This window comes from Neovison vison, chromosome 12 (assembly GCF_020171115.1).
Source record: "Neovison vison isolate M4711 chromosome 12, ASM_NN_V1, whole genome shotgun sequence".
NCBI lineage: Eukaryota > Metazoa > Chordata > Mammalia > Carnivora > Mustelidae > Neogale > Neogale vison.
The window spans coordinates 131,321,536-131,347,010 of NC_058102.1; the positions used below are offsets into that span (position 1 = coordinate 131,321,536).

The 25,475-nt window shown below is 44.7% G+C and overlaps 1 protein-coding gene across 11 annotated transcripts in view; it reads left to right on the forward strand.

The window, feature by feature from the left end:
• KIAA1217 (KIAA1217 ortholog) overlaps positions 1-25,475 on the forward strand; it is a 682,726-nt gene that overhangs the window by 573,193 nt on the left and 84,058 nt on the right. For all 11 annotated transcript variants that reach the window (XM_044226903.1, XM_044226902.1, XM_044226897.1 and 8 more), the window contains 2 exons: positions 17,452-17,650; positions 21,685-21,778. In XM_044226903.1, the coding sequence (XP_044082838.1) occupies positions 17,452-17,650; positions 21,685-21,778 (293 nt within the window). The remainder of the gene's footprint in view (positions 1-17,451; positions 17,651-21,684; positions 21,779-25,475) is intronic.

Sequence of the window (25,475 nt, forward strand, 5' to 3'; positions counted from 1 at the left end):
GAGTGAATGGAATCTGTCGTTTACGGTACTGCTTCGACTGAAGTGAGCCCCGTGCCCCTGCTCTATAAATCTCAAACAGCCCCGAGCTTCCCGGAACATTCTCGATTCCTGAAGCTTTCCCTTAAGGATCAATCTCCTCCGCTTCTAGTTGTCTTAACTCAGAGAAGCACGCTCTGTAGGTTGAATCGCCATGCTGTGGCAAAGCGACAGAGTCCCTTATTCTCCTTTTTGTTCCACTCATTTTATTAAGCATAATGTTTATATATCCGTTGAATTGCCATTATGGAAAATTAAGCCAAGAGAACGCACGGGGGCCTCTAAGTGGTAGTGATTTGGGCTGGGTGACGTTTCTCCGGGTTTTTTTCCAGCAAGTGGAAGGTGAGTCCATGGGTTTAATGTGTGTTAGGAGGGCAGCCCCAGAGAGCGACTTGGCTTGATTTCTTCTTTAGCTAATCGAGCGGGTCCAGGTGCTATAGGGCTCGTGGCTTCTCTCCCGATACCTTTAGTAGGAATGTCAACAACTGCCATTTTGATCTTGAGGCACTTAGCGGGGACTCTTACCTGTGAAAGTGGGGAGAGAGGGAGAAGGGCTGTTGATGGTGAATCTGGACGCAGGGATGATCTTTTACCAGCAGTGACCCGGGGGTCCCGGGGACAGGGCTCCGAGCGCGGATGCTTGGTCACCACGGCCGGTCCCCACCCCCCGCTCCCAGGGCTGCTTTCGCCCCCCTCCGACATTTGTTCTTTATTGTGATCTTGTGGTTGAGAACAGAAGCTGCTCTCAAAAGGCAGCACTGCAACTTCAAAGGGAAACGGAGAGAAGGAAGTAGCCGCGTGTGTGATGTCTCCTCCACGCCACTTCCGAAAGTGCCAGAGGGAAATTGAAGGTAAAGATACAATAAAAAGTCTTTGGGGATCTGATCTGAGGGCAGTTAGAAAGCTCAGTTTTCAGAGCGGGGTCCTGGAGACGGACGTCTTGGCCCTGAGCCCCCAGTGCCAGTCCCTTCCTTGGAGTCCCTGTGTGCTGGGGACCGGGCAGTGACGGGGGTCCGGGGGCGGGCGCATCAAGGGGTAGCCTGGGCAAAAGGACATAAGCCTGACAAAAACTTTGAAAAGCCCCTCCCCCACGTACACCGCAGGCCCTGGATCAGAACAGCTGATCAATAGGCCAGTCTCAACCCCCTCCTGTTTCCTCCCACTCAGGGACCCCGTATGCACCTCCCCAAGCACTCTTGCTGGCCTGGGAGGCTTTGTGGGGGGCCTTCACCCGGCTGTCTCTCTGGAGTCCCCTAAGCAGGAGCTCTCTTGGGGACCCCTTTAGGCTTTTGGCTGGAGCTGAGAGGACATTCCAGATCTCCCCTTGGGGGCAGGGTGTGTAGAGGGGCAAGGACAGAGGCTTCCAGAAGATCCACACCCTCTGGCATGGACCTGAGGACACAGGAGGAGGGATGCCGGAGCAGCAGGCAAGACGCGGGGAGGAGGAGCGGGCAGGAGGCCAGGGACAAGCCTCGGAACAGACTCCCCCTGCCCCGTGCTCTGTCACTGCTCCCTTGGGGGCTGGAGCCCGGCTGGTTCTGTCTGGGAGTGTCCACAGGACGGTTGTGGCTTGAAAGCCACCCCGGGAAAGTCTGTTAAAAGCCCAGAGGACTCAGGTAGCGAAAAGATAACAGAAATATCCAGCATGTAATAGTAAAAGGAAACGGGAGCTGAAATAGTGCCCAGAGCAGTTCGACGATGTAGAAAACGTGCAGCTACTGAAAGCAGCTCAGCGGGACTCTGCTTTTCCGACCAACGTAAAACGGAGAATAAAGTGACCGAATCCCTGGAGAAGGAGAGGGCACGCCGGGACCTGCTTCCATGAGGACTACTCAAAAATTAAATACAGAATCCCCTGTTGATGCAGTGGATGGCCCACCAGCTTGAATGCCAGAAGGCGAGGACGGGCCCATCCCTTGCTTCAAAGCCGATGTTGAGGAAACGCGGCTCATCTTTTCTGGGTCACCCTCCGGCCCGCCTGGGGCAGGAGCAGAGGGGGGCTCATAGACCATCTGTCTAAATATTTTTAAAGCTATAAATCAAGCTGGCAAACGGTTAGATAAAATATGTGCTATCCTCATACTTTGATAAATAGACCGTAGTGACCACAGAGAAAGCAAGATTGGATTTTCGCCTTCTCAGAAATGCTCGCAAGAGTTCTCTGCTGGATCACGACGAGATGGAGAAGGCCCTCGCCACCCCCTGTCCGTAGAGCCCTCCGCCCTGCCTTGTTCTCGTTTCCAGGACGCGAACGCGAGCCACGCCCCAACCTGCATGGACGAGTGCGGTCCATGGGCCCCCCACGCAGCCCTGCCGCCCTCACCCCTCCTCACCCCTCCATACTTGGGGGGCATGCTCCTGTGTCGGGGCTGGGAAAAACCCCGCATTTCCATGGAATCTGATCCCAAATAGGAAGGAGGTTAATCATTCCCATAAGAGTTGGCATTGGGTGGGTTGCCTTATGTTTTAGGGTCACAACGGAGAAACAGCAATTCTGTATGTTTCTTTTTAAGAGCTCCAAATGAAGGCCAGTGAGATATGAATTCCCCCAAACTGCCCACACGCTCTTTCTCACCACTCTTCTGGAAAAGAATTCTGAGCCTCCCCCTCAGACACCTAAGAAGAAGCTGAGAATAAGCCGCCCAGAAAAGGAACAGCTGCTCTGCCCAGTGCGTGCCTCGCCCTCCTAATTGGCCACACGCCCTGCTCTGCCTTTTCCGCGGACCCTGGGAGCGGAAGGGCAAGGAGGAAAACCCGAGTGCTCCTGAAGAGCTCTCAATGGCTGCCTGTAGCCAGAAGGTCACCCTCTGACTGAGGCAGGTCCCTCTTTTGCGCCCGATGACATGAGTGGATGCACCCCAAGACCTCAGGGTGGCAAAGACCCCCATCATTTACTGGTTATCTAAGGGTCATTCCCCCCCCCCAAAATATTTCCCTGAGCTGGTAGAGAGGGGATGAGTTCCTGAGAATCACAGACCAACAGGGACTACTACCATGGCTGGGGATGGGAGCCCCTGTGGAAGCCTGGACTTTGGCAGGAAACCAAGGGTGCAGCTGGACAGAGGGATCCTGCAAAGGAAAAGACATGGGCGGAGTTGGCACCAGAAGGCAAGGCTTTCTGGGGCCCAGGCATCCCCCATTTCCTACTTAAACATGAGTTTCGAAAAGGAGGGAGTCTACCCTACAGAATGGGATTCGAGAGATTGAGTCTACCAGCATTTGTTGATGACATTTCTCATCACAGGATGGTTTTTATTTTATTGCCATTAGCATATCAAAGTATAAAGAAGCACCGCTGCTTTCATTTACCTGGAAAAGTTTCCTCTGGAAATTCCTGGTGATCCTGAAGATTTTCTATCCTATGAGGATAGAAAAGAGGCTCAACTTATCAATGTCTGGCAAAGTCTTTCTCCCCCAGCTTGAGGACCGAACAGTTGTTACCTTTCCAAGCAAAATAACATCCACAGAATAGTAGAAAGTAAAAGAAATTCTGAAGAATAAAATTAACACTATATACTGGTGGGGTTTTTTTAATCTACCTGTAGATAACATAAAAACTAAAATTTCGTACAGAAAACTTTTCTAAAGATATATTTATTCATCCATAATAATTACTAGTTATTATGTAAACTGCTAATAATTTAGCAGAGAAAGTAAATTTCAGATTAACTCAGATGGTTTCTTACTAAGGTCTGTGATCTCTGTGCCTATGATTGAAGAAAATGCAGGGTGTATAAATCTCCTAGTGGGGTGGTTCTAGGCTTTTTTCTGAATTATAGCTAGAGTCTTTCTGATCCTTTGAAAACATGCATTGGAAACTGTAAAAGTTGAATTTTTCATATCCCTGAAAGGTCAATTAATTTTTTTTCTGAGACCATGATTACTGTCTTATACTTTTGTTCTTGCCTTTAAGAAAATCTCCTTCTTCCTTTTGTGGCCTTTATCCTTTGCTTTGTACTATAGAATTTCGATACCCATTATTTTTTCACAAGTCAGGGAAAACATCCTGAATTCCCATAACTACATCCATGTGTAAGCTCCTAGAAAGGACACTTGCCACTGTCTTGTGGAAAGGACACTATTTAGACAACGTTATTTGGCATTCTTAAAATACACACACACACACACACACACACACACGTGTGTATACACACATATATGTATTCACACACACACACACACACACACATATATATATATATATATATATATATATATATATTAGGGTTTTTTTAATAGAAAAAGACAGAAAACATAATAGACATTACCAAAATTAAATAGAAACTCGCATCTGTTTAACACCTGAGAGACTGCACGGTGCAGCGGTTGCAGTCATTAACGGAGTCACACAAGTTACTTCTCTTGCCTCAGTGTTCCTCATCTGTGAAATGGGAGTAGTTACAGTAGCAGCCTCATAGAGAAGATTAAAGGAATTAATATTTGCAAAGGTCAGGGTCTGACACATGGCAAGTGCTCTATGTTTCTGTCTTTTTTTTTTTTTAAAGATTTATTCGTGTATTGTTTTGAGAACTAGCACATGCAGGAGGGGCAGGAGAGGGAGAGAGAGAATCTCAAGTAGGCTCTGCACTCCTCTTGTAACCCTGAGATCATGAGCTAAGTCAAAACCAAGAGTCTGACACTTAACCTACCGGACCACCCCAGTGCCCCAGCATCTGTCCAGTTTTAAAAGGAAAACTATCTTTTTTTTTTTTTAAGTTTCTTTTTGTTTGTTTTTAGTAATCTCTACACCCAATGTGGGGCTCAAACTCTTGACTGCAAGATGTAGAGTCCCATGTGTCTCTGACTGAGCCAGCCAGGTGCCCCCAAAAGGAAAACGGTCTTTCTGTAACTGCTTCCACCCTCTGGCATTTTTAAAGAAGTAAAATGTAACATTCCATCACCTCCCATCCCCCTCCTCCTTTCCCAGAGCTAACTCCATGCTGAAGTTGGGGGACGTGACTGTCCTGAGAGTTTCGGTGCTTCCACCCATATCTTCATAAGTAGTACATGTTATTTTTCTGTGTTATAAAACGTCACATAAATGGGAACATACTGCATGTATCCTCTTTAACTTTCTAGATCCCCTCAAATGAGGTATCTGAGATTGATCCCTGTGGATACATGTGGTTCTGGTTCATTCACTGTGAGTGCTGTTTACTGTCCCATTACAGGAATAAACCCCTGAGAACCAATTGGTGGGAACTAGGGTTGCAGCGAGCGTTCTGGAACAAGGGCTTGCGTGTGAGATTGCTCTCTGGGGTGGATAATTTAAAGAAATAGCCCGGGGGACAGGATGCACGACTTCGGCTTTATCAGGTGTCCCACCAGCACTGAGTAACTGACCTTGACAGTACTTGGGGTTATTAGGGTTTACTGACTTTAGCCTCTGGGTTGGGTATGTCATTGTTTCCATTTTTACTTCCATAAGGAATAGGGAGGCTGGAGACTTTTACGATTATGGACTGCTGTTGCTTCTTCCTCTGTGAGTTGACTTTCTGTGACCGATTTTGGATATCTGTTATTGCTCCATTTCATTTTCTATTTTCTTATTTATAAGGTTCTTTAATTATTCTGAATACTGATCCTGGGTAGAGCGTGTGAGCTGTAAGTGACTTCTCCCAGACTGTGACTTGTCTTTATTTTGATGAAAATGCCTTTTATAGTAAAAATATTCATTTTAATGTAGCGTCCTTAAGCAGTATTTTTTCTCTGTGGCTTTTGGTTTTTATTTCTTGTAAAAAGTCCCTATACTGATGTGCTGGGAGATAGCACCGTGTTTTCTTTTGTTTTTTCAAATCTCATAGTATTAACTTCTCACATATAGGTCTTTAGTCCATCGGGAATTTATTTTACTTGTGGTATAAAGAAAGGTTTTTGTTTTGTTGGGTCCATGGTCAAAGGAGTGAGACTGATACAAAGCGAAGGTCAAGCAAAGCTTTATTTCGCACCAAACATCAAGAATCAAACTGACCGGCCAGGGCCGTCTCTTGCAAAGAGGCGACCTCTCTCTGCCTTACAGATGAGCTTTTAAGGGCAAAGGCCACGCACAGGTGACCAATGAGATTGTAACACAGAGAAAGCTGCACAGTCCTGCTAGGTCACACATAAGTGGCCAATTGAATTACAATTTACCATATAGTAGATATTTGAACTAGCCCATCACCTTGGTCAGAATTGGCGCCCAGGGGGCACCCTAAGGGCGGGGCCCATACTCCTTGGTAGCTAGGGAGACAGTATGCGCCCCCACTGATGGGATACCTCCACCTGGCCTGACCCACCCTTGTATTTGGGCTTTGTTACCTGGGACTAGTTTCCGGGACTTGTTTTAAGTAAGTCCCCTGGGGGAAGGGGACGCAGGGACAGTTTAAGTTTTACTGTATAAACAACAAGGCCATTGTTTAACTAGACGGAATCGCTCTGGCTAAATAGGCCCTTACCGTTTTTGTTTTTTATGGTTTTTGTTTTGTTTTGTTTTTACTTTTTCCATTTGGAGAACCAGTCTTCCTGATACTATTTATTAAACAGTAATTTCGGGGCTCCTAAGTGATTCAGTTAAGTGGTTGCCTTTGTTTCGGGTCATGATCCCAGAGTCTTAGAAGAGAGCCCTGCATTGGGCTCTCTGCTCAGCAGGGAGTCCGCTTCTCCCTCTCCCTCTGATGCTCCCCCTTGCTCTCTCTCTCTCTGTGTCAAATAAATAAATAAAATCTTTGAAAAATAAATAAAAATAAACAGCAACTTCTCCACAGATTTGTACCAGCCGTCTGTCACATATATCAAGCTTTCATAAAATCTGGGTCTTTGGCTAGGCTCTTCTGTTCTGTAATTCTGTTTGTTCTATCCCTGTGCTCAAGCCACAGTGTTATCAGTGTTGATAGAGTGAGTATTGCTTTTTTTTTTTTTTTTAAGATTTTTATTTATTTATTTATTTGACACAGAGAATGAGAGAGAGAGAGAGAGAGAGAGAAAGAAAAAGATCACAAGTAGGCAGAGAGGCAGGCGAGTGGGTGGGGGGAAGCAGTCTCCCCACTGAGCAGAGAGCCTGATGTGGGGCTCGATCCCAGGACCCTGAGATCATGACCTGAGCTTAAGCCAGAGGCTTCACCCACTGAGCCACCCAGACGCCCCTCCAGTATTCCCTCTTACTGTTGTTGTTCAAAATTGCCACGTTGTTGCTCTATATTTTTAGTAAACTGCATTTTCTAATTTTTTCTAGTATTTGGGGTTGCTGTTGATTCGATATATTGATCTTACATCATTCAGTCATACTGAATCCTTATTGGTTCTAATAGTGTCTGCAGGTTTCCATGGCTTCTCCATTAGATCACCTGAAAATGATCACAGTTTTGATTATCCCTTCTAATCCACATGCCTTTTCTTTCTTTTCCTTGTATTAACAGTGCTCATCCGACTGACCTCAGATGCACCAACAGCAAAATATTTGAGTTTAAAGATGTTATTTTTAAGAAATCTCTACACCCAACATGGGGCTCAAACTTAAAACCCTGACATCAAGAGTCACATGCTCTACCAACTGAGCGAGGCGCCCTCCCAGAATCTAACTTTAAACTGAATGGTTCTGATATTTCATCCTTAAGCGTTAAGAAAGTTAAGAAAGTTCTCTTTAATTCTTAATTTTTTAAAATTATGAATTTATTTTGGATTTTTCTTAACATTTTTCTGGCACTATCAAGATTATCCTATATAGCTTCTCTTTACTTCTTTCTATTTCTTTTTTTTTTTTAAGTGATAGAGAATGCAAGTAGGGGAGAGGGGAGAGTCTTAAATAGGCTCCATGCTTAGCACAGGGCCTGACTCGGGGCTCAATCCCACAACCCTTAGATCATGACCTGAGCTGAAACCAAGAGTCGGTGCTTAACTGACTGAACCACCCAGGAATCCCTTTGCTCACTTCTTATTGCAGACTGTATTAGGACTAGATTCTGTAGTCCATATATTCCTAAGATAAATTCTTCTTGGTTGTGATGTATTTTTTCATACATCGCTAGACTGGTTTTACTAATATTTTATGTAGGGGTTTGCATTTAAACTTGAAGTTTTTCCTCTTACTACTTTCGTATTATTCATACTAATACTAGCTCATAAAATGAATGAACATCGTGATGTTTAATTTAACTGACAGCTCTCTGTAAGTGTAAGAGAGAATTCAGTTACAGTGGTACAGTACCCATACTCAATTTAATTACAGTGTTTCTCACAGCATCTTCGTACTTTTTCTACCTTAATTGCTGAGTAACCTTTAAGATTAAATGATTGACTCCGCTGACATTGCTGCAAGTTCTTTCGTGACTTTGCATTATAGCTTCTTCATAGACGCGTGTCTAACCATCCGTGGAAAAAGACAGCAATATCCCCTGGGAATGAATATGGCCCCAGTACTAGGAATCAGCATCAGACACATTTATGACTTGAACACAGTGTGATTCCAGAAGTCATCAGCAGATGCTTCAAGGCATTTTATTTTTAGAGAAATGCCTTGGGATGCTCACTTCAATGGTATTATCATTGAGTCCCAGCTGTATCATTTTATTGGGAACAAAACAAAATGGAGGGGTTAAGCCCTGATGGTGCCATTACTAAGACTGTGTATGGAGAATGAGTGCCTCCGAGCAGAACTCTGTCTAGTGATGGCTGTCTGTCAGGCTGTTGAGGGGGCAAGACTCTATCGTATTCAACTTGCAACAAACGCATTGCTCTAACATGTTCTTCCATGATGCTAAAAACAAATGGACCCACAATTATGAGTCTTTGGAGCATATTCTAAACCAGAATTTGGCACAAAACTGCTATTTATTTGCTTGGAAATTTTCAGCCTTTCAACAGGCTTTCAACAGTCTCCATTAGGGACTCTGAGAGGGTCTCCATAGTTCCTCGGGTATAACTATTAGAAGATAAATTAGCTAAAGACTCAACAAAGTCTCACATTGCCTTTAAATATCAGGTATTTGGATGGAATGAAAGATTTGATGGATACAGTCATTTTCAGAACGCGATGCAAAGACTTGGTGTTTACTCAAAACGAAGAGACTGAAATCGGAGAGTGGTCAACTTATTCCAAAACTAAAGAAGAATAAATTTTCTATCATCTCGTTCGTCCTCACAAGGCAAATATCTCCATCCTGCTTTGTCACCTCCTTGAAAAGCTACTCCGTAGGAAGCGACCTCGCAGCATGGGTCTTCTCCGGGATGGAAAATGTTACTGACCTCTGAGGGTGAGCTGGAGCTGTTCAAGGAACACACGCAGACTGGTCTGGAAATCGCTGCTGTGTCTGAAACAGAATGTCAGCTGGTGTGAGGTGTGAATTGCTAACTTCTAAAGAACAGTGTCGTTTATGGAACCGTTGGTGGGGTGGTTAGAACACAGAGGGTGACCACAGGGTTAGCGTTGAACCTCCCATTCCTGGTATAGGACCTGGCACACCATAGAGGCTTATGTAGTGAATGAATGAAGGCACCCCAGCAGGTCCCCCTCAATTCATTTTGTCTTAAATCCAAAGACTCTTGAATTCAGCCTTTTAAGGGTACACGAATGTGCTACCCATCCTGGAATCTTTTGTTTATGTTCAATACCGATGTCTTTCCCATTTCAGAAGCCAATTTACATTCTGCCGGCTCCCCCTGGAAGTTTCTGTAGGAGCAGCCTCCCATGGCCCATCTCTTTTGGCCCAAAAATACTCAGTTTACTGAGTAGAATCCCTAATGGGCCAGTCTCTTTAGATCCATGGGGTTATCTTTTCAAGCGATCAAATCAAAGCATACCTATTTTAGAAAGTGTAGAACAGAAGGTACAGAAAATCATAGTGAGCATTACCAGCCATGAGCTTACTACCCAGAAACCATCAGTCTTGTCATTTCGGTGTGTGGTCCTCAAATAGGTAGACTTACCATGAGCCTGATGCAAGCAAGGTTCAGCCCCTGTAAGTAAACAATTAACTTTCAAACTGAGTTTTAGGTTTCTAACTTGTGCTGTTGTTCTTAAAGAGGGGCCTCAAAACTCTATAAGCTTCAGACCATACAAAACCTGGATCCGTTGCTGCCGTCAAGGGGAAATCGAGTTCCTTTCGGTTTGCAAATCGAGTTCCTTTCTGTTTTGTAGTGTGTTTTATCATTTAGCAAAATATAAAGGTTTTCTCGTGTTCTTCTAGGTTTCCTTTTTAAAGGTTTTATTTATTTATTTGACAGAGAGAGAGAGAGATCACAAGTAGGCGGGGGAGGGGGAAGCAGTCTCCCCGCTGAGTAGAGAGCCCAATTGTGGGGCTCAGTCCCAGGACCCTGAGATCATGACCTGAGCCGAAGACAGAGGCTTAACCCACTGAGCCACCCAGGCGCCCCTAGAATTCCTTTTAATAACAGTGTCGTGTTCAATGAATAGATTTCTTAAGTGAATTAGTTTATTACTTGAAAACCCTACTATTGGGATTTCCCTATACTGCTCTTATAGACGATGCCTTATCAAGCATCCCCATTACTGTATCTTTGTGCACAAATATGTAGAAATGGAATTACTGGTTCAAAGCATATATATAATTTGGGCAGCTTTTGACATATATTAATAATGAACCCTTTAGAGAGTGGTGTCATTTGATTTTCCCAACTGTGGTATGTGAGAAAATTCATTTTCCCAACCCTTGTCAGCATTGTTTATTGTATTGCAAAAACCTCTGCCAGTTTTATAAGCATAAAAAGCTATCTTAATATTTTAATATTTATGTTTTTCTTATTAAGTTGAAGAGGGAGTTTCCTACTAAAAGGTACTATAAGAGCCCTTAATATTTTTAAGGTGTTAGACATTCGTAGTAGTTGTAATGCAAATATTGATCTGCATAATCTTTTTTTTCTTTTTTTTTAAAGATTTTTATTTATTTATTTGACAGACAGAAATCACAAGTAGGCAGAGAGAGAGATTGGAGGAAGCAGGCTCCCCGCCGAGCAGAGAGCCCAATTCGGGGCTCGATCCCAGGACCCTGGGATCATGACCTGAGCCGAAGGCAGAGTCTTTAACCCACTGAGCCACCCAGGTGCCCCAATCTGCATAATCTTAAATTGGATTTGGGGAAACTGAGGAATTTAGGTCATTTGGAATTGTCACCATCATCTGCCTGTGGAAAATGCCATTTAGGGGAGATTGTAGAAGGCAAGACAGAAGGGAAGCTACTTGTTTTTTTGTTTTGTTTTGTTTTTGTTTTTTTCTTTTCAGCGTAACAGTATTCATTGTTTTTGCACCACACCCAGTGCTCCATGCAATCCGTGCCCTCCTTAATACCCTCCACCTGGTTCCCCCAACCTCCCACCCCCCACCCCTTCAAAACCCTCAGATTGTTTTTCAGAGTCCATAGTCTCTCAGGGTTCACCTCCCCTTCCAATTTCCCTCAACTCCCTTCTCCTCTCCATCTCCCCTTGTCCTCCATGCTATTTGTTATGCTCCACAAATAAGCGAAACCATATGATAATTGACTCTCTCGACTTGACTTATTTCACTCAGCATAATCTCCGCCAGTCCCGTCCATGATGCTACAAAAGTTGGGTATTCCTCCTTTCTGATGGAGGCAGAATACTTCATAGTGTATATGGACCACATCCTCCTTATCCATTCGTCCGTTGAAGGGCATCTTGGTTCTTTCCACAGTTTGGCGACCGTGGCCATTGCTGCTATAAACATTGGGGTACAGATGGCCCTTCTTTTCACTACATCTGTATCTTTGGGGTAAATACCCAGTAGTGCAATTGCAGGGTCCTAGGGAAGCTCTATTTTTAATTTCTTGAGGAATCTTCACACTGTTTTTCAAAATGGCTGCACCAAGGCAAGCATACTTGTTAACTTGGCCACATCACAGGGAGAATTGGATTCTTTTCAGCTAAAAGATATGTGAGCATCTACTTTGTGCCAAACATTCTACTATACTCCCATCTAATGAATACAGCTAATCATACTGTGGAATTAAAAACTGTGCTTACAGTTTTAGTAAAACACAATGTGAGCACTTATGTTAGAAAAATTCATTCCTCAATTCTTAGTGGCAAAGTGATAGAGGAGTGGGGGGAAATCGCCCAGAGAAGGTCCTGTGTGTGCCAAGGAAACTGGCGGGGAGATCACCGAAGGTGATGACACGGCGTGCAGCAGAAATGTGCCTGACAAGTTCACAGGACAACAGGATTTCTGGAACTCTAGTGCCATGGGAATATGGCATGATTTGGGATCATAAGGCAGGAATAGGAGATAGGTCTGTATTAGTCCATCCAGGCTGCTATAACAAATTACCACAGACTATCTTTTTTTTTTTTTTTTTTTAAGATTTATTTATTTACTTATTTTTGAAAGAGAGAGTGAGAGCTCTCATGCCCCAGTGCATGTGGGTGGGGGGAGGGGCAGAGGGAGAGAGAATCCAACTCCCCACTGAACTTGAGGAACCCAACCTGGGGCTGGATCTCAGGAACCTGAGACAGTGACCTGAGCCAAAATCAAGAGCCAGACACTTAACTGACTGACCCAGGCGCCCCACCCTAGACTGAGTATCTTAAAACCATTTGTTTCTCACCGTTCCAAAGGCTGGGAAGGTCAAGACTGAGGCACCAGCAAATCTGGCATCTGGGGAGGGCCTCGTTCATGGTCTACAGGTGACAGTCTCCACTTTGTATCCCCACACAGCGAGAACAGAGAGAGAAAACCAACTCACTTCTTAGAAGGGCACTAATCCCACCAGGGTGCTCTGTCCTCCTGACTGAATTAGCTCCCAGAGGCCCCACTCCCCAAACCAACGGGGGATTAAGATTTCAACAGAAGAAGGCAGGGTGGGGGCTGGGACAGACACACAGACATTCAGTCCAAGCCAGGTGACCCGGTGAAAATCCTTGCATACCAATCAAGGTAACTGAGAGGATGTCCCACGTTCCAGACTGATTCTGAGGATGTGTTGCACAAACGTGACCTGCCAAGTGTACTTTTTTTGGTAAAAAATGACTGAGAGTTCTAGGTGAAAAATCCACATTGTCTCTGCAGGGCCATTGAGGTGGAAGAATTCTTGAATATTCTGGCTTCTCAGAGAGACTCCAGGTATCCCAAGGTTCATATCAACGCTCTCTTGCTTCTGGAGCTCTGTACCTCCCTCTCCCCCAGCTCCCCTCAGCATGCGGATTGTTTCTAACCATGTGTCCACACTGAAGCTGACTTAAAGACAAGAATCTTTTCTCTGAGCTGACCTCCTGTCATGCTCAGCGTCTTCAAGCAGAGGGTCAGGCAAAAAGTGTGAGGACAGCCAAGAGTGTCCAGAAAGGGAGGTCGAAGGAGATGGGTGTCACTCAGGGTGGGATTTCAGAGGCCACAGGCTTCAAGGAAGACACCCTCAGGTCTGTGGATGGACAGAAATGGGATATATGAGCGCGTTAACCATTTACTAGCTTTTACTTTAGGCAAATTACTGGAACCTTCTGAGCTTTGTTTTCCCCTCTCTGTGAAATGGGGCCATAATACCGACCTGAGAAGAGATGCTGTGCTGATTAAGTGAACCCTGTGCGTACCATTTCTGATGCATAGCAGACGTCCTGTAAATGCATTTCCCTGTCCTCTTCCCTTCTTCATAAAAAGGGAGTTTTTGATCCAAAGGCCTTCAGACTTCCCCTGTATTCTGGAGGAAGCCGCCACCCTTTGAGCTAGGAAAGGATGCCAGAGCGTACTGAATCTGATCACAGTGCCAGTAAAGGGCCATCATTCATTAAGAGATTTCCTTCTGAGTTCAAGCATTTCTAAATACCTCTCCTGAATTGAGAAAGCAGACTGAATCAAGTACAAAAAGACTGTTCTCCTCTGTTTGTAAAGGCATCTTTCCCATCTTCTCCGGATTTTCACCATCTATAACTGGACTTGTGTACCCAGCTGGCGGCAGCACCAGCCAGACCCTGAGGTAACCGTAATTTGGGCCTTTTTTTTTTTTTTCACTCAGAGCCTACAAATTCTATTTCAAGCACACACATGTACAGAATGCAGATGTAGGAATGAAAACCAGGCCCTTCAGGTAAATGAGGCTGTGCTGTTTGACTGTAGTGAGGCTGTAAGTGGCCCATTGGCAGGCGACCTCGCCCAGGCATGGTCCGGGCCCAGACCTCAAGAGTGGTTTTGGCCTTTAGCTGTGGCATCACGGATCATGTGGGACAGTCACCACATCTCCCGTTTGGGGTGAAGAATTGCAAGATCTGTGATCAGACAGACTTGAAAGGATTTTTTGGGATTCTGTGGAATGTGTAACAGCATGGATGTCTTGAAAGTAGTTCCCTGAAGAAGCTGAGTATCAAAATTTCCTCTGCTTATGATTAGTGCAAAAGGACTACTCCAGTCAAGGAAACAGCCACTTCAGAAAATACTTCTAATGTGTATTCAGATTGGGAACAGGTCACGAGGCTGTTTCATGTAGCAAAAACTCCTGTAGCTTGGATAGACCCCAAATGAACACTCCTTTTGGCTGACTGGTAAATCATTCATTCTTTCATTCATTCAACAAACATTTATTGAGAACCTGCTGTGTAACAGGTAGTATCTATGGGTTCTAAGGGTACTGAGGTGAACAACAACAACAAAAACATTAAAAAAAAAATCCCTGACCTCGTGAAGCTTATAGTCTAGAGGAAGGAAGTGATGATAAGTGATAGTAAGAGTTAAAATATGAATTATAGTATATGGGAAAAGTGCTGAGGAATAGAAATGAAACGGGGGGGGTATGAAGTATTTGGAAGAATGGGTGCTGAAATTTAGACAGAGGTGGTGAGGGAAGGCCTCACTGAGAAGCAGACTTTTCATAAATATCTGAACGATGATCTGGATGGATAGTGATCTCGATCAAAAATATTGCCCTCTGGATGTTCGGAGCTATTTCTCTGTTAGTCTTCTGGTTTCTGGGTTGCTGTTGAGAAAACTCATGCCTTTCTGACTGTTGCTCCTTTGTTTGTGACTTTTCTCTCCAACGCTCTGGGAGCTTGTAGGACTTCCTGGTCTCCCCTCTGCCATCTGGAATGTCTCAATGACCACCCTGATTGTGTTGTGTATTTCAGAACCTTTTTCAGTCTCCGACCTCAGACTCTTCAGTGTGGGGGGAAATTTTTTATAATGCTTACGTTTATAAGTCTTCCGTTTTTCCTGATCTCTTTTACCCAGATTCCCATTAGTAATACTTGGGATGCTCGGAAATCATTTTCTGTTTTTCTTATTATTTTTCACTCTCTCCTGTCCCTTCATCTTTTTGCTCCACTTTCTGAGATTTCATCAACTTTTCTTCCTCCCTGAATTTTTTTTTTTTAATTAAGTAAACTCCTCACCCAACCCCAAGCTCAAGTCACATATTCTACCAATGGAGCCAGCCAGGCATCCCTCTTCCTTCCTGAAGTTTTAATTCCTGCTCTCATTATTCCCAGAGTTCACTCTTGCTCTCCAAATGTTCCCCTTTTCTTGGACTCTCTCTTCATTTCTGAGTTTCTGTTTTCTGTTTATTTTGGTGTCTCGTGTTAGTGGCTTGTATGAAACGTCTGTTAATTCTGGGTAGCCTGCAAATGTGTGAGTGAGACGTGGTCATACTGACTGGAAGCTTTCATATATGGGTTGGGCCAGTTCATAATGAGGATTAAACAGAACGTGAGCATCACCCTCAAAAATCTATTGATCTTTTCTCACAGGCCAGTCAGCTTTCCTAGAGGGGTTCCTCCAGTTTCTTGACTGAAGGTCACCCCTTTGCAAACATTCTGTGAGAAGGCACCTCACCCACCCTCCCCATGCCTAGTGAGCCAGAATCCAGTCTGTTTGGTTCTACCTCTTTGGTCTTCTGTGGATGTGGGATGTCAGTTGGCTGAGTGGGATAGAAAGCAAGCTTCGGAGAAGTTTGCAGCACCATTAGAAAGAAAAGAAAATTCAGTCAGGCCTAATGCTTTCCACTCAGTCTGCCTTCCTCCCCTCAGAGGGGTCTGGTCCCTTGCTTCTGGAGCTTCCCTAGCCCTACGTGTTTTATCTGGAGTTCTCCCCTTGAAGACTCAAGTGTCAGAGTTCTCCCCTTGAAGACTCAGGTGTCGGCCTTTTCTTGTCTGGTACTCTTTCCTCTCTGATTCCCTTAATTCTTTGATCTATGCTTTTTTAATCTTCATTGTCACTTTAATGGAATTTCAGGAGGAGATAGAGACAAATTTATTACATAAATTGCCTTACTGTAACCAGAAGTCATATTCTGTTGTTTTTCTGAGTCTCCTGCCAAAGCTTACTCTAGTGATAGTAATCTGTCCTCGGTAGATCCTCACAAGAAGTGGATTCAGATTAAATGTCAGAATCTTTGATACCCTGTTTCAGTTACGCATTTTTGAATAACAATTCACTATGTAAACATAGTGAATTAAATCAACAGTTACTTGCTTTATTCTGTAATTTGGGCAGGGCTTGGAAGGGGGCATCCTGTTTAGGTTCCATGTGCTGGCAGCTGGGGCAGGTCACCTGGAGCTGGGGGTTCTCCTCCCAAGGTGGGTCACCCCCACGACTGGCCAATGGTATATAGAATGGATGCTTAGTGGGGGCCTTCAGTCAGGGCTTTTGTTATTCTTCATGTGGCCTCCCCCTGTGGCTCAGCGGGACTCACAGAAGCTTGGTTCTTTGAGGGAGCATCCAAGATCACACATCAAGAGAGCAAGCACTTACCAAGCCTCCATTTTGCATCTTACTTGCTAAGGTCTCATTGGTCAAAACAAGTCTCATGGCCACGCCCAGAGTCCATGTGGCAAGGGACTACACTCCCCAGGAGGATGGGTACTGGGAGGTACTATACCCCCAGGAACTCTAAGATTCTATGATCCTATGCTTCTGTTTTTCTTTATGTAACTGACTTGTTCATTTTCTTTCTGAAACACTAGGGTGCCAGATTCTTTTCCTTTGATAGTTGCAATTTGTATAAACATTCAATAAATATGTATTAGAGTCACAGAAACATTGTAGCTTTTCCACTTCAAATGAATGGACTAGAAAGACTTAAGCTATATTACAGCCTATCCATCGCTATAACGATTGTGTTGTTAGTTAATGAAAAACCCAGTCAAAATCGCCAGACGGGGTCAAATTCTTAAATATACCTTTCAAGGGAATAAAGTATTGTCTTTTGCTTTAGGCTACCAGAGGTTAGCTTCTTGTCCTTTTGGTTTTAAAATAGTTGGAAATTAGCCTCTTTAACACCTGCCTGGATTCCAGAGAATAAAAGTGAGCATTCATGTGATAACCAGAAGGGCGTTCCTTGGGACTTCCAAACAAACATTTCTTGTTACATGCTTTCCAAGCTTGTCCTGACCATTGGTGCCTGGGGTAAGACAGAAAAGGGTAAGCTTTTGCTGCACGTAGCGTGAGTCTTGATCTGGGGCTGATAACTGTGTTCATTTTGCGTGCAGGGGTTCTCTATCTCCAGTACGGAGATGAAACCAAGCAGCTCAGGATGCCGAATGAAATCACAAGCGCAGACACAATCCGTGCTCTCTTCGTAAGTGCCTTTCCACAGCAGCTCACCATGAAAATGCTAGAATCGCCCAGTGTCGCCATTTACATCAAAGATGAAAGCAGAAATGTCTATTATGAACTAAATGATGTAAGGTAGGTAGTTACATCTTGGGGGGGGGGGCGGTGGGACCCACCATACTCCATTTAGCATTGCTACAGTGTATACTGGTCCTGATTGGGTTGGCTTATCTCACCCAGGTGCGAATTCACCATCTGTTTTTCTATAATCCATTTACAAAGTTTACTTGGTTTACAAAGATGAGGACAGACTTCTCCCACATAGATCTCTGCCTATGATCTCTGAGAAGAATATAAGAAGTAACCAATCCACTGTTTAAGAGCTGGGGGAGCTGAGACCCAGAAGGTAGTGGGGAGACTTGATCGACCTCATTAGGACATGCTTGTGACTGGAACTTGCCCAGCAACTTCTCAAGTGCTTTTTCCCCTCACAGAGACTGTGAACATGTTGGGTAGTGATTCCACTGGGCCATTATTTACACCAACAGGTTAGAGTAGAAGCAGGGAACCCTGTGCTGTTGTCCATAAAGAGACTGAGAAGCATTCTCCGTCTCCATGGTTTTCTTAAGTAGCTGCCCTCGCCAAAAAAATCTCACTTTCCAGGTGGGCTTTCTCCGGGTCCCCTAGGAGTATGTACCCTCAAATGAGGCCAAGAGGACTCATGCTACAGCACAGAAATAAAAGCATCTGGGTTCACCATGATAGTGGTGTGTCTAGAACAGAAGGGACCCATCCGATCTCTCCCAGCCAAACAGCCTGACAAACCAGACTTGAATTAGCACAAACAAGAAGGAGTCGCCTAGTATAGCTCCTAGACATTTTAGAACGTAAAAAGTTATTGAATGACTAATTGATCCCTTTTATTTTATGGGATAAATGCATAAAAGTTAAGGGACTTACTCAAGATTACACAGCCAGCCCCTTCATTTCCAGGTGCAGCCCCAGACCTGACTGTCCACATCCTTTGTGAAGAGCTTTTTTTTTTTTTTATTCCCTCAGAATGTTCCCTGCCCAAATGATCTAGTCCACGACTTGGATTTTTGGGTCCCTTGCCCATGGGGAGAGCAGGATGCCCTGTTTCTTCATTATGGCATTAATAGAAAGCAGTTTTGTTTTGTTTTTTTAAGATTTTATTTATTTATTTGACAGAGAGAGAGATCACAAGTAGGCAGATAGGCAGGCAAAGAGAGAGGGGAAAGCAGGCTCCCTGCTGAGCAGAGAGCCCAATGCGTGGCTCCATCCCAGGACCCTAAGATCATGACCCGAGCCGAAGGCAGCAGCTTAACCCACTGAGCCAGCCAGGTGACCCCCGTAACCACTTTTTAACAGTGTGCCTCTAGTGCATAACACATGTGAATTGATAAATACCTAACAGTGATCACAAATGACATTTTGGCGTGTGCCAAGGTGTACGAGTAATTTAGGGCTTTGGCATAGGCCCTAAGGTATAGGGGCTACATCTGTTGTAGCACCTTGCTACCTTGAAAAGGCATGTTTAAATATTCATGGGATCGGAAAATTCATGTCTGTTTTTTGAAATAAATTATTAATCAGCCTGTCACTTAAAAAAAAATTGAATTTACAGAGCACAAACTTAAACACGGAGTCATCACGTTGTATCTAAAGAGTATGTTTGTGGTTATACAGTCCCAGATAGTGTTTTCACACAGGCATCTTGTTTTACGGCTATTTTCTTGACTTTCCATGTTTTGTAGTTAGAGGACTGGAGAGAAATGGCCATAATGAATCTGTATGAAACGACATCGAGCCATTTTTGGTTTTGGAGCTCAAGCCTCATGAGGTTATTAGGAACAATCAGATCCTACTGTCTTGCAGCCCATGCAAGCATTTTTATTTTATTTTATTTTTTCACACAAGCGTTTTTAAATTTGCAAAAAGTCATGATTTTCCAGAGCCTTTCCCAAACCTCAAAGCATTACTGCTAGGGCTACCTTTATTCATTCTTCCGGAGTGTCGCAAGGAAGTTACGAAAAGAGAATTGGGAGGGAGGACAAAGGGGAAAATTTGGTCCCCCTCAACTTTCAAACCAAGATGATCCTCCTTGATGCAAAGCCTGTTGATAAAACAGATGAAAATGGTGCTTGAGAGAAGACAAGATCCTTTCTTTCAACAATAATAGTTTTCAGTTAATAGGTTAACATTTGTGAAAGTCGTTTTTTAAAACCTAATTTAAAAATGTTTAGTGGGAAACATTGATTTATAAGATTGTCTGTAATTTTCCTTTTCAGTATTTTGATTTACTGATAAAAATGGATCTAAAAATATTTAAGTGGTTAAGGTGTTTTTATTTGATAGTGGATATAATGTTCATGCTAGGTGATCCTGTGTATGTCTTTTTCCAAAGAATTCTTCTCTCTCTTTGCTTATATGCATAAAATGCCTCAATTGTATTTTGATTGGTAGAATAAATTCTCCCCAACAACATTATATAGATTCTCTCTGTCCCCTCCAAAAATCTACCATGTAGACTGTCACTGAAGACAATGGCTTTAATCTTCTGAGCCCAGGACAAATTTCCTTTCATATCCAGTGTTTTTGAAATGAGTGTGTATTGGTTGAACATTTAACTATTTCGTTACTGGGTTGGGTTCTTCATATTTTCCTTAGGGAAATGCTATGGAGTATTCAGGTTGAAATTCCGTGTTGTAAATGTTGCCATGGTGAATGCAATCTGGGCCTTCACTGTTGGTTCATCTCGGATGAGCATGTTTCTAAATTAATCATAAACCAACCTCATGTATTTTAAATACCTTTAGAATCCCACTACGTTTTTTTCATGGCTCAAGGAAGGTTTTCAGTTTCTTCCTATTGTCACTCGTGACTCCCCACCCCACCCCCAAAGCCACAGCGGGGATTCACTGAAGGAACCCCCCACACACACATCCTCACCTTCTGTGAGCTCTTGCCTTCATAGTAACCTCGCCCCTTTGAGATAACAAGGTTCTGCATGCTCCCCCTTACGCCGCCTCGTAACGAGCTCCTTGAAGTCTGGAACAGCCCTGCAAGCTTGGGCTAGTCATTGCTTCAAAGCAATTACTGACAGATATTTAAAGGAGGGAAGCAAGACCAGTCCAAGAATCCTCCACTCCATTTAAAACAAAACATAACCCAGTAATCCCAGAGATTGCGATCAGCCCCCAGAACGTGCGGCTGCTGCACCTGGAGGAAAGGAATGCATCTTTCTGCACACGCGTTCCTGAGCTCAGCGCGCCGGGCTCAGGAGGACGCAGTGTAGACGGGGCTAAATGCGCCTTGGGTGGCCCTTCTGCTGGCGAAAGCTGAATGTGGAAGGAGAAGGACTTCGTAGACATTCCTATGCTCTTAAATAATTTTAAGGTAGGCTTTGAGCAAGATGTGGGACTTCTGTCCTTGGCTGCGGCGTGACTGACTTCCGGGCGCTAAGTGCTGGGCTCCGGAGGAGAAAGAGGCAAGCAGAAGACTCGATCTGCTGCTCTTCCTTCTAAAGACTCTGCCCATCTTCTCAGACCTCTTGTACATAGACGAGTTTTTTTTAATAGCCACTGTGGAAGGAAAAAAAGGCATTGTAAAGATACTGGTTTTGATCTTGGTGGCACTTTTTTTTTTTTTCCTGGACTGCAAATAACATTTACTGTTCCTTGCGGAAAGTGTTTGAAGGAAAAACCATTTTCCTTTGTGTGCGTTCGTGAGATAAGCAGAAAACCAGGCGTTTGGGCAAAGTAAACAATTAAGTATTTAAATATTAACCAAATCTCTTTGAACGTAGTGTGAGTATTAGAGCTTTATTGTCCCTGAAAGTGTTAGCTTTCCTTGCTCCAATCTTGAAAGAAAGTCCACGCTACCTGATACTTGTGGGTGGAGAACCGCAGGGAGAGATGAATACTTTCCTGGGGAACAAAAACGGGAAAGAGAAGCTGGAGTCCCTTTTCTCCTTTTGCTTATTGATTTTTGCCTATTGTATGGTGAAGGAACTTTTTGTCCGGTTGACTAGACAGCCTTCGGATTGCCTGTTCGTGTCTTCTGCCTGATTCTGCAGGGCAGGCAAAAAAAGAAATGGCCAAAGTGAGGCTCCTTTCATCTGCCGTAGTCATTGATGTTTTTGATTCCAGGAACATTCAGGACAGATCGCTCCTCAAAGTGTACAACAAGGACCCCGCACATGCATTCAACCACATACCGAAAACTGTGAATGGAGACATGAGGGTAAGTGTTCCCGTTCTAGTTTTAATTTTATTCTATAGGTCAAACCATCCCTTTCTCTGGTATGGTCTCCTGATGAAGCCACACCCCACTACCGGGTTTCAAGGCTTCTCACCTCTCATCTTGTCTGATGACTCGTGATTTGTGCCTTGGTAAAGAATTCAATGTCGCGGACATCTGGGGCAGGGGGACCAAAATAGGACCTGGCACATTCTCATTTATCTCTGAGCATGGACTTGAGTTGTGTCCTCCCTCCAAGGGGATCCTAAAAGTCTTTGCCTAAAAGCATCTTTGGTCCGTACACATTAACTTGCTCAGAGGATCTCTTGTTATTTTTTCTCTAATTAAAACTAACTTATAAACAACACCACCAGCAAACCCATGTCCAGTTCCATGTAGAATCTCTTAATAGCCTTATATCAGCTATTCCAGGCAAGCCCTAGTATTCTAATTAAATTATTGACCTTCTGATTCATGGCTGTTTGCAGCTGTACTGTATTAAATATCATCAAACCTTCTCTGAATCCCATCGAAGGCATAGTCCAAAAAACTGCACGAGGTGGGAGCTGACACTCTCTAGATTTAGATGATCTCCGAAGATTATATCCAGACATTGAAAGCACCCAGGGGTGTTTTGAAGAGAAGAGAACAGGGAAACAGAAAAGACAGATTTTAAAAATCATATTAAGGCAGGTTCACTAAAAAAGGGACTGAGTTTCTAACAATAGTGCTGTGTTCCCCTCCAGCTGTACCTCCTCCCCACCACACACACAAATTTAGAATATGCTGCACCATTTTATACCATCCTTTCTGGGGACTAGCACCCCGCTGGGTGCTGGAGTTTAACTAGGAAGAAAGTAAATGAATAGGTCTTCTTGCCAAAGAATCCCTGACCTTGCTTATCCTAGCATTGTGGTTGCAATCCCGAAGTGGGCTCATCTCTGCATCCTGGATAGAATGTATCAGTTTGTTATTGCTGCTGTAACAAGTTAATACACATTTCCTGGCTTAAAATGGCACAGATTTACTATCGTTCGGTTCTGGTGGTCAGAAGTCCCACAGGGTCTCAATGGGCTGTCTGCTCAAGGGGTCAGTGATGGGACATCCGCTTTCCTTTCTGGAAGCTCTAGAGAGAATGTTCTGGAGATCACGCATGTTCCTCAGCTTGTGGACGCCTCTTTCCATCTTGAGACTCAGCCAAATAGCATGTCTCGGATCCAGCCTCCATCACCACATGTCTGACCTTCCCTCTTCCACATTTAAGGACATTTGTGATTACACTGGGCGCACCCTGTGCCCCAGAATAATCTCTTTATCTTATGGTCAACTGATTAGCACCCTTAATCCCCCTTTCTTGTGTAGTCAGAGGTTTGTGGATTAGGAAGCAGACATCTTTGGGGGACCATTGTTCTGTGTACCCTACATGGTGTGTGAATTTAGGACCAAGAGGCCAGGAGGTCCGATAGAAAGTGCTGGAAGAATTTCTAGGGAATTCTGGGCTGGAATATGAGTGATGACATTGTGGGATCGGAGCCCATATTTTGGAAGGGAAAGGCCCCTTATATCCTCAACTGCTGATTCATGTGTGTGTGTGTGTGTGTGTGTGTGTGTGTGTGAAATGATGTGCGATTTGAAGTGAGGTCTGTGTTGCTACTTCAGAAAATCTAGGATTTTGAGGCTTATTTTTAGCTAGTTACACTTTAAATGTGAACCAGCGCCACGTGAAGACTGAGTCATGCTGATCATGACACACGGACTGAGTGTTACAGGACCCTTGCTTTGTGTTATTTCGTTATTTCTTCTCAGTGACATTCTTAAGAGTCTTTGTTGCCCCTGGATATCTTTAATTTTTTTGGAATGTCTAGCCTTCCAACTGGAGTTTCATGGCACTCAGAGATCTGTTTCTGCTACGTGGAGCCCACACAGGGGCCCCAGAATCGCCTCTGGAAATCTTGTTTAGGGCTGGGGAGGACACCTGTTTTAACTCTCAAGCAGATGTGGCACCTACATAAGGAGCAGCAGTGAGCACGTAGAGACTCAAATACCAACCATATGGGCGAAGCCTATTAGAATTCAGGATGTGTGCTGTGGGTTTCTAGTTGTTCTGCTTTTACTTTTAGACCAGACCCTAGTGATCATTCTGTGTCACCCACAGCCTTCTTCAGGCAGCATTTTTTCGTGTGAGGAAGTCGACTGTTGTCCCCAGATGACAAGACAACAAATGTTCGCCATCCAACCCCCAGACAGGCTTGTAGGTTTCCAACAAGACTCCTTAGACACGAGAACTAGAACCTGGTTTTAAAAATCAACGAGGTGTGATCACGCCTGCCGTTTGTAACTTGGCCCCTGGTCACAGATTCCAGAAGCTTCAGACGTGGAATTCCTTCTGCCTCACCTTTTGGCTGTGGAGGTTGGAATTCTCTGACCATGAGTATAGCTGCTTTGCCATTCAAGGAAAGGAGGCTTGGCTGAGCCCGGCCTGGAGCCCAGCTGCACCTCACCCCCCACCCCCCACTTATGGTGAAGAACAGAGAGAGAACAGAGCAAGGATCAATGGCTGTAGACTAAACCAAGCCGCATGGTGGGTTTAGGGCGCTCACTCCTTCCGTATGGTTGCAATGTGCGCGTGGCCATGAAGGAATTTGATAACTGCTCGCGTGAGTCCGGGACGCAGCCCCGCGCCTGATGTCATTCGCCTTCCACCGCCAGCTTCCAGACGCCGCCTGGGACAGCCCGCCCCGCGGCCCACTCGTTCCCCGCAAACACGCCGAGCAGGGAAGACGTTGGTGGTTGGATCGAGCAGAGGCGCAAAAACCGCAACCGCAGAAGTACGGTGGCCTCCGAGACCGTCCTTAACAGTGCGTTTAAGATCTTAGCCTGTGAAACCAAAGACCGCGGGAGACTGGAAATCTACCCGGGTCAGTTGGCCGGAGCAGTTTAATGAGGACGATGACAACGGCGGTGGTGTCCCCCAGGAAGCCTGCTAGACTGAAGTATTGACTTTGAGCTTGGGGGCCCCAGAGCATGTAGGGAATACGGGCCTGGTGGGGAGAGCCTGCGTCCAGCTTCTCATTTAGCGTCCGGCTGAGCACTGGGGAGGCTCGTGTGTGCACGGAGACGTGTGGTTCTCTGCTGGAACGGAGCACACCCGGCTCCTGATTCTTCGCACATGGGTGCAAATCACCCCGATCCAATTTAAATCACGTGGCTAGTGTTTCCTGACAAAATTAGATAGTAGTTTTTGAAATCTAGTTCCCAAGGGACTGAGCTCACCAGATGGAAGTGGCCTTCTTGCAAAATTAGGTATGTGCTCACTGGGCCTCGTCACTCACAAATGCACAACTCAGAGAGGAGCCGTTCCATCTGGGGACTCTCAGAGGGCACCAGGAACTTCCGGTTCACCAAACCCGGTGGCTTTTTCGCAGTTTCGGGGGCTCTTCCACCCTCCAACGCACGTTGAGATGACTTCTGCGATTTTTGCTCCTGTCATTCAGTTCTTTCCCTCTTATATGTCTTTTGTTTTTACGTACATGGGACAGCTCCCAGATTTGCCTTTATTTATCTATTTTAAGATTTTTTAATTTATTTGACAGACAGAGAGCACAAGCAGGCAGAGAGGCAGGCAGAGAGAGAGATGGGGAAGCAGGCTCCCCACCGAGCAGAGAGCCTGATGTGGGGCTCCATGCCAGGACCTGAGCCG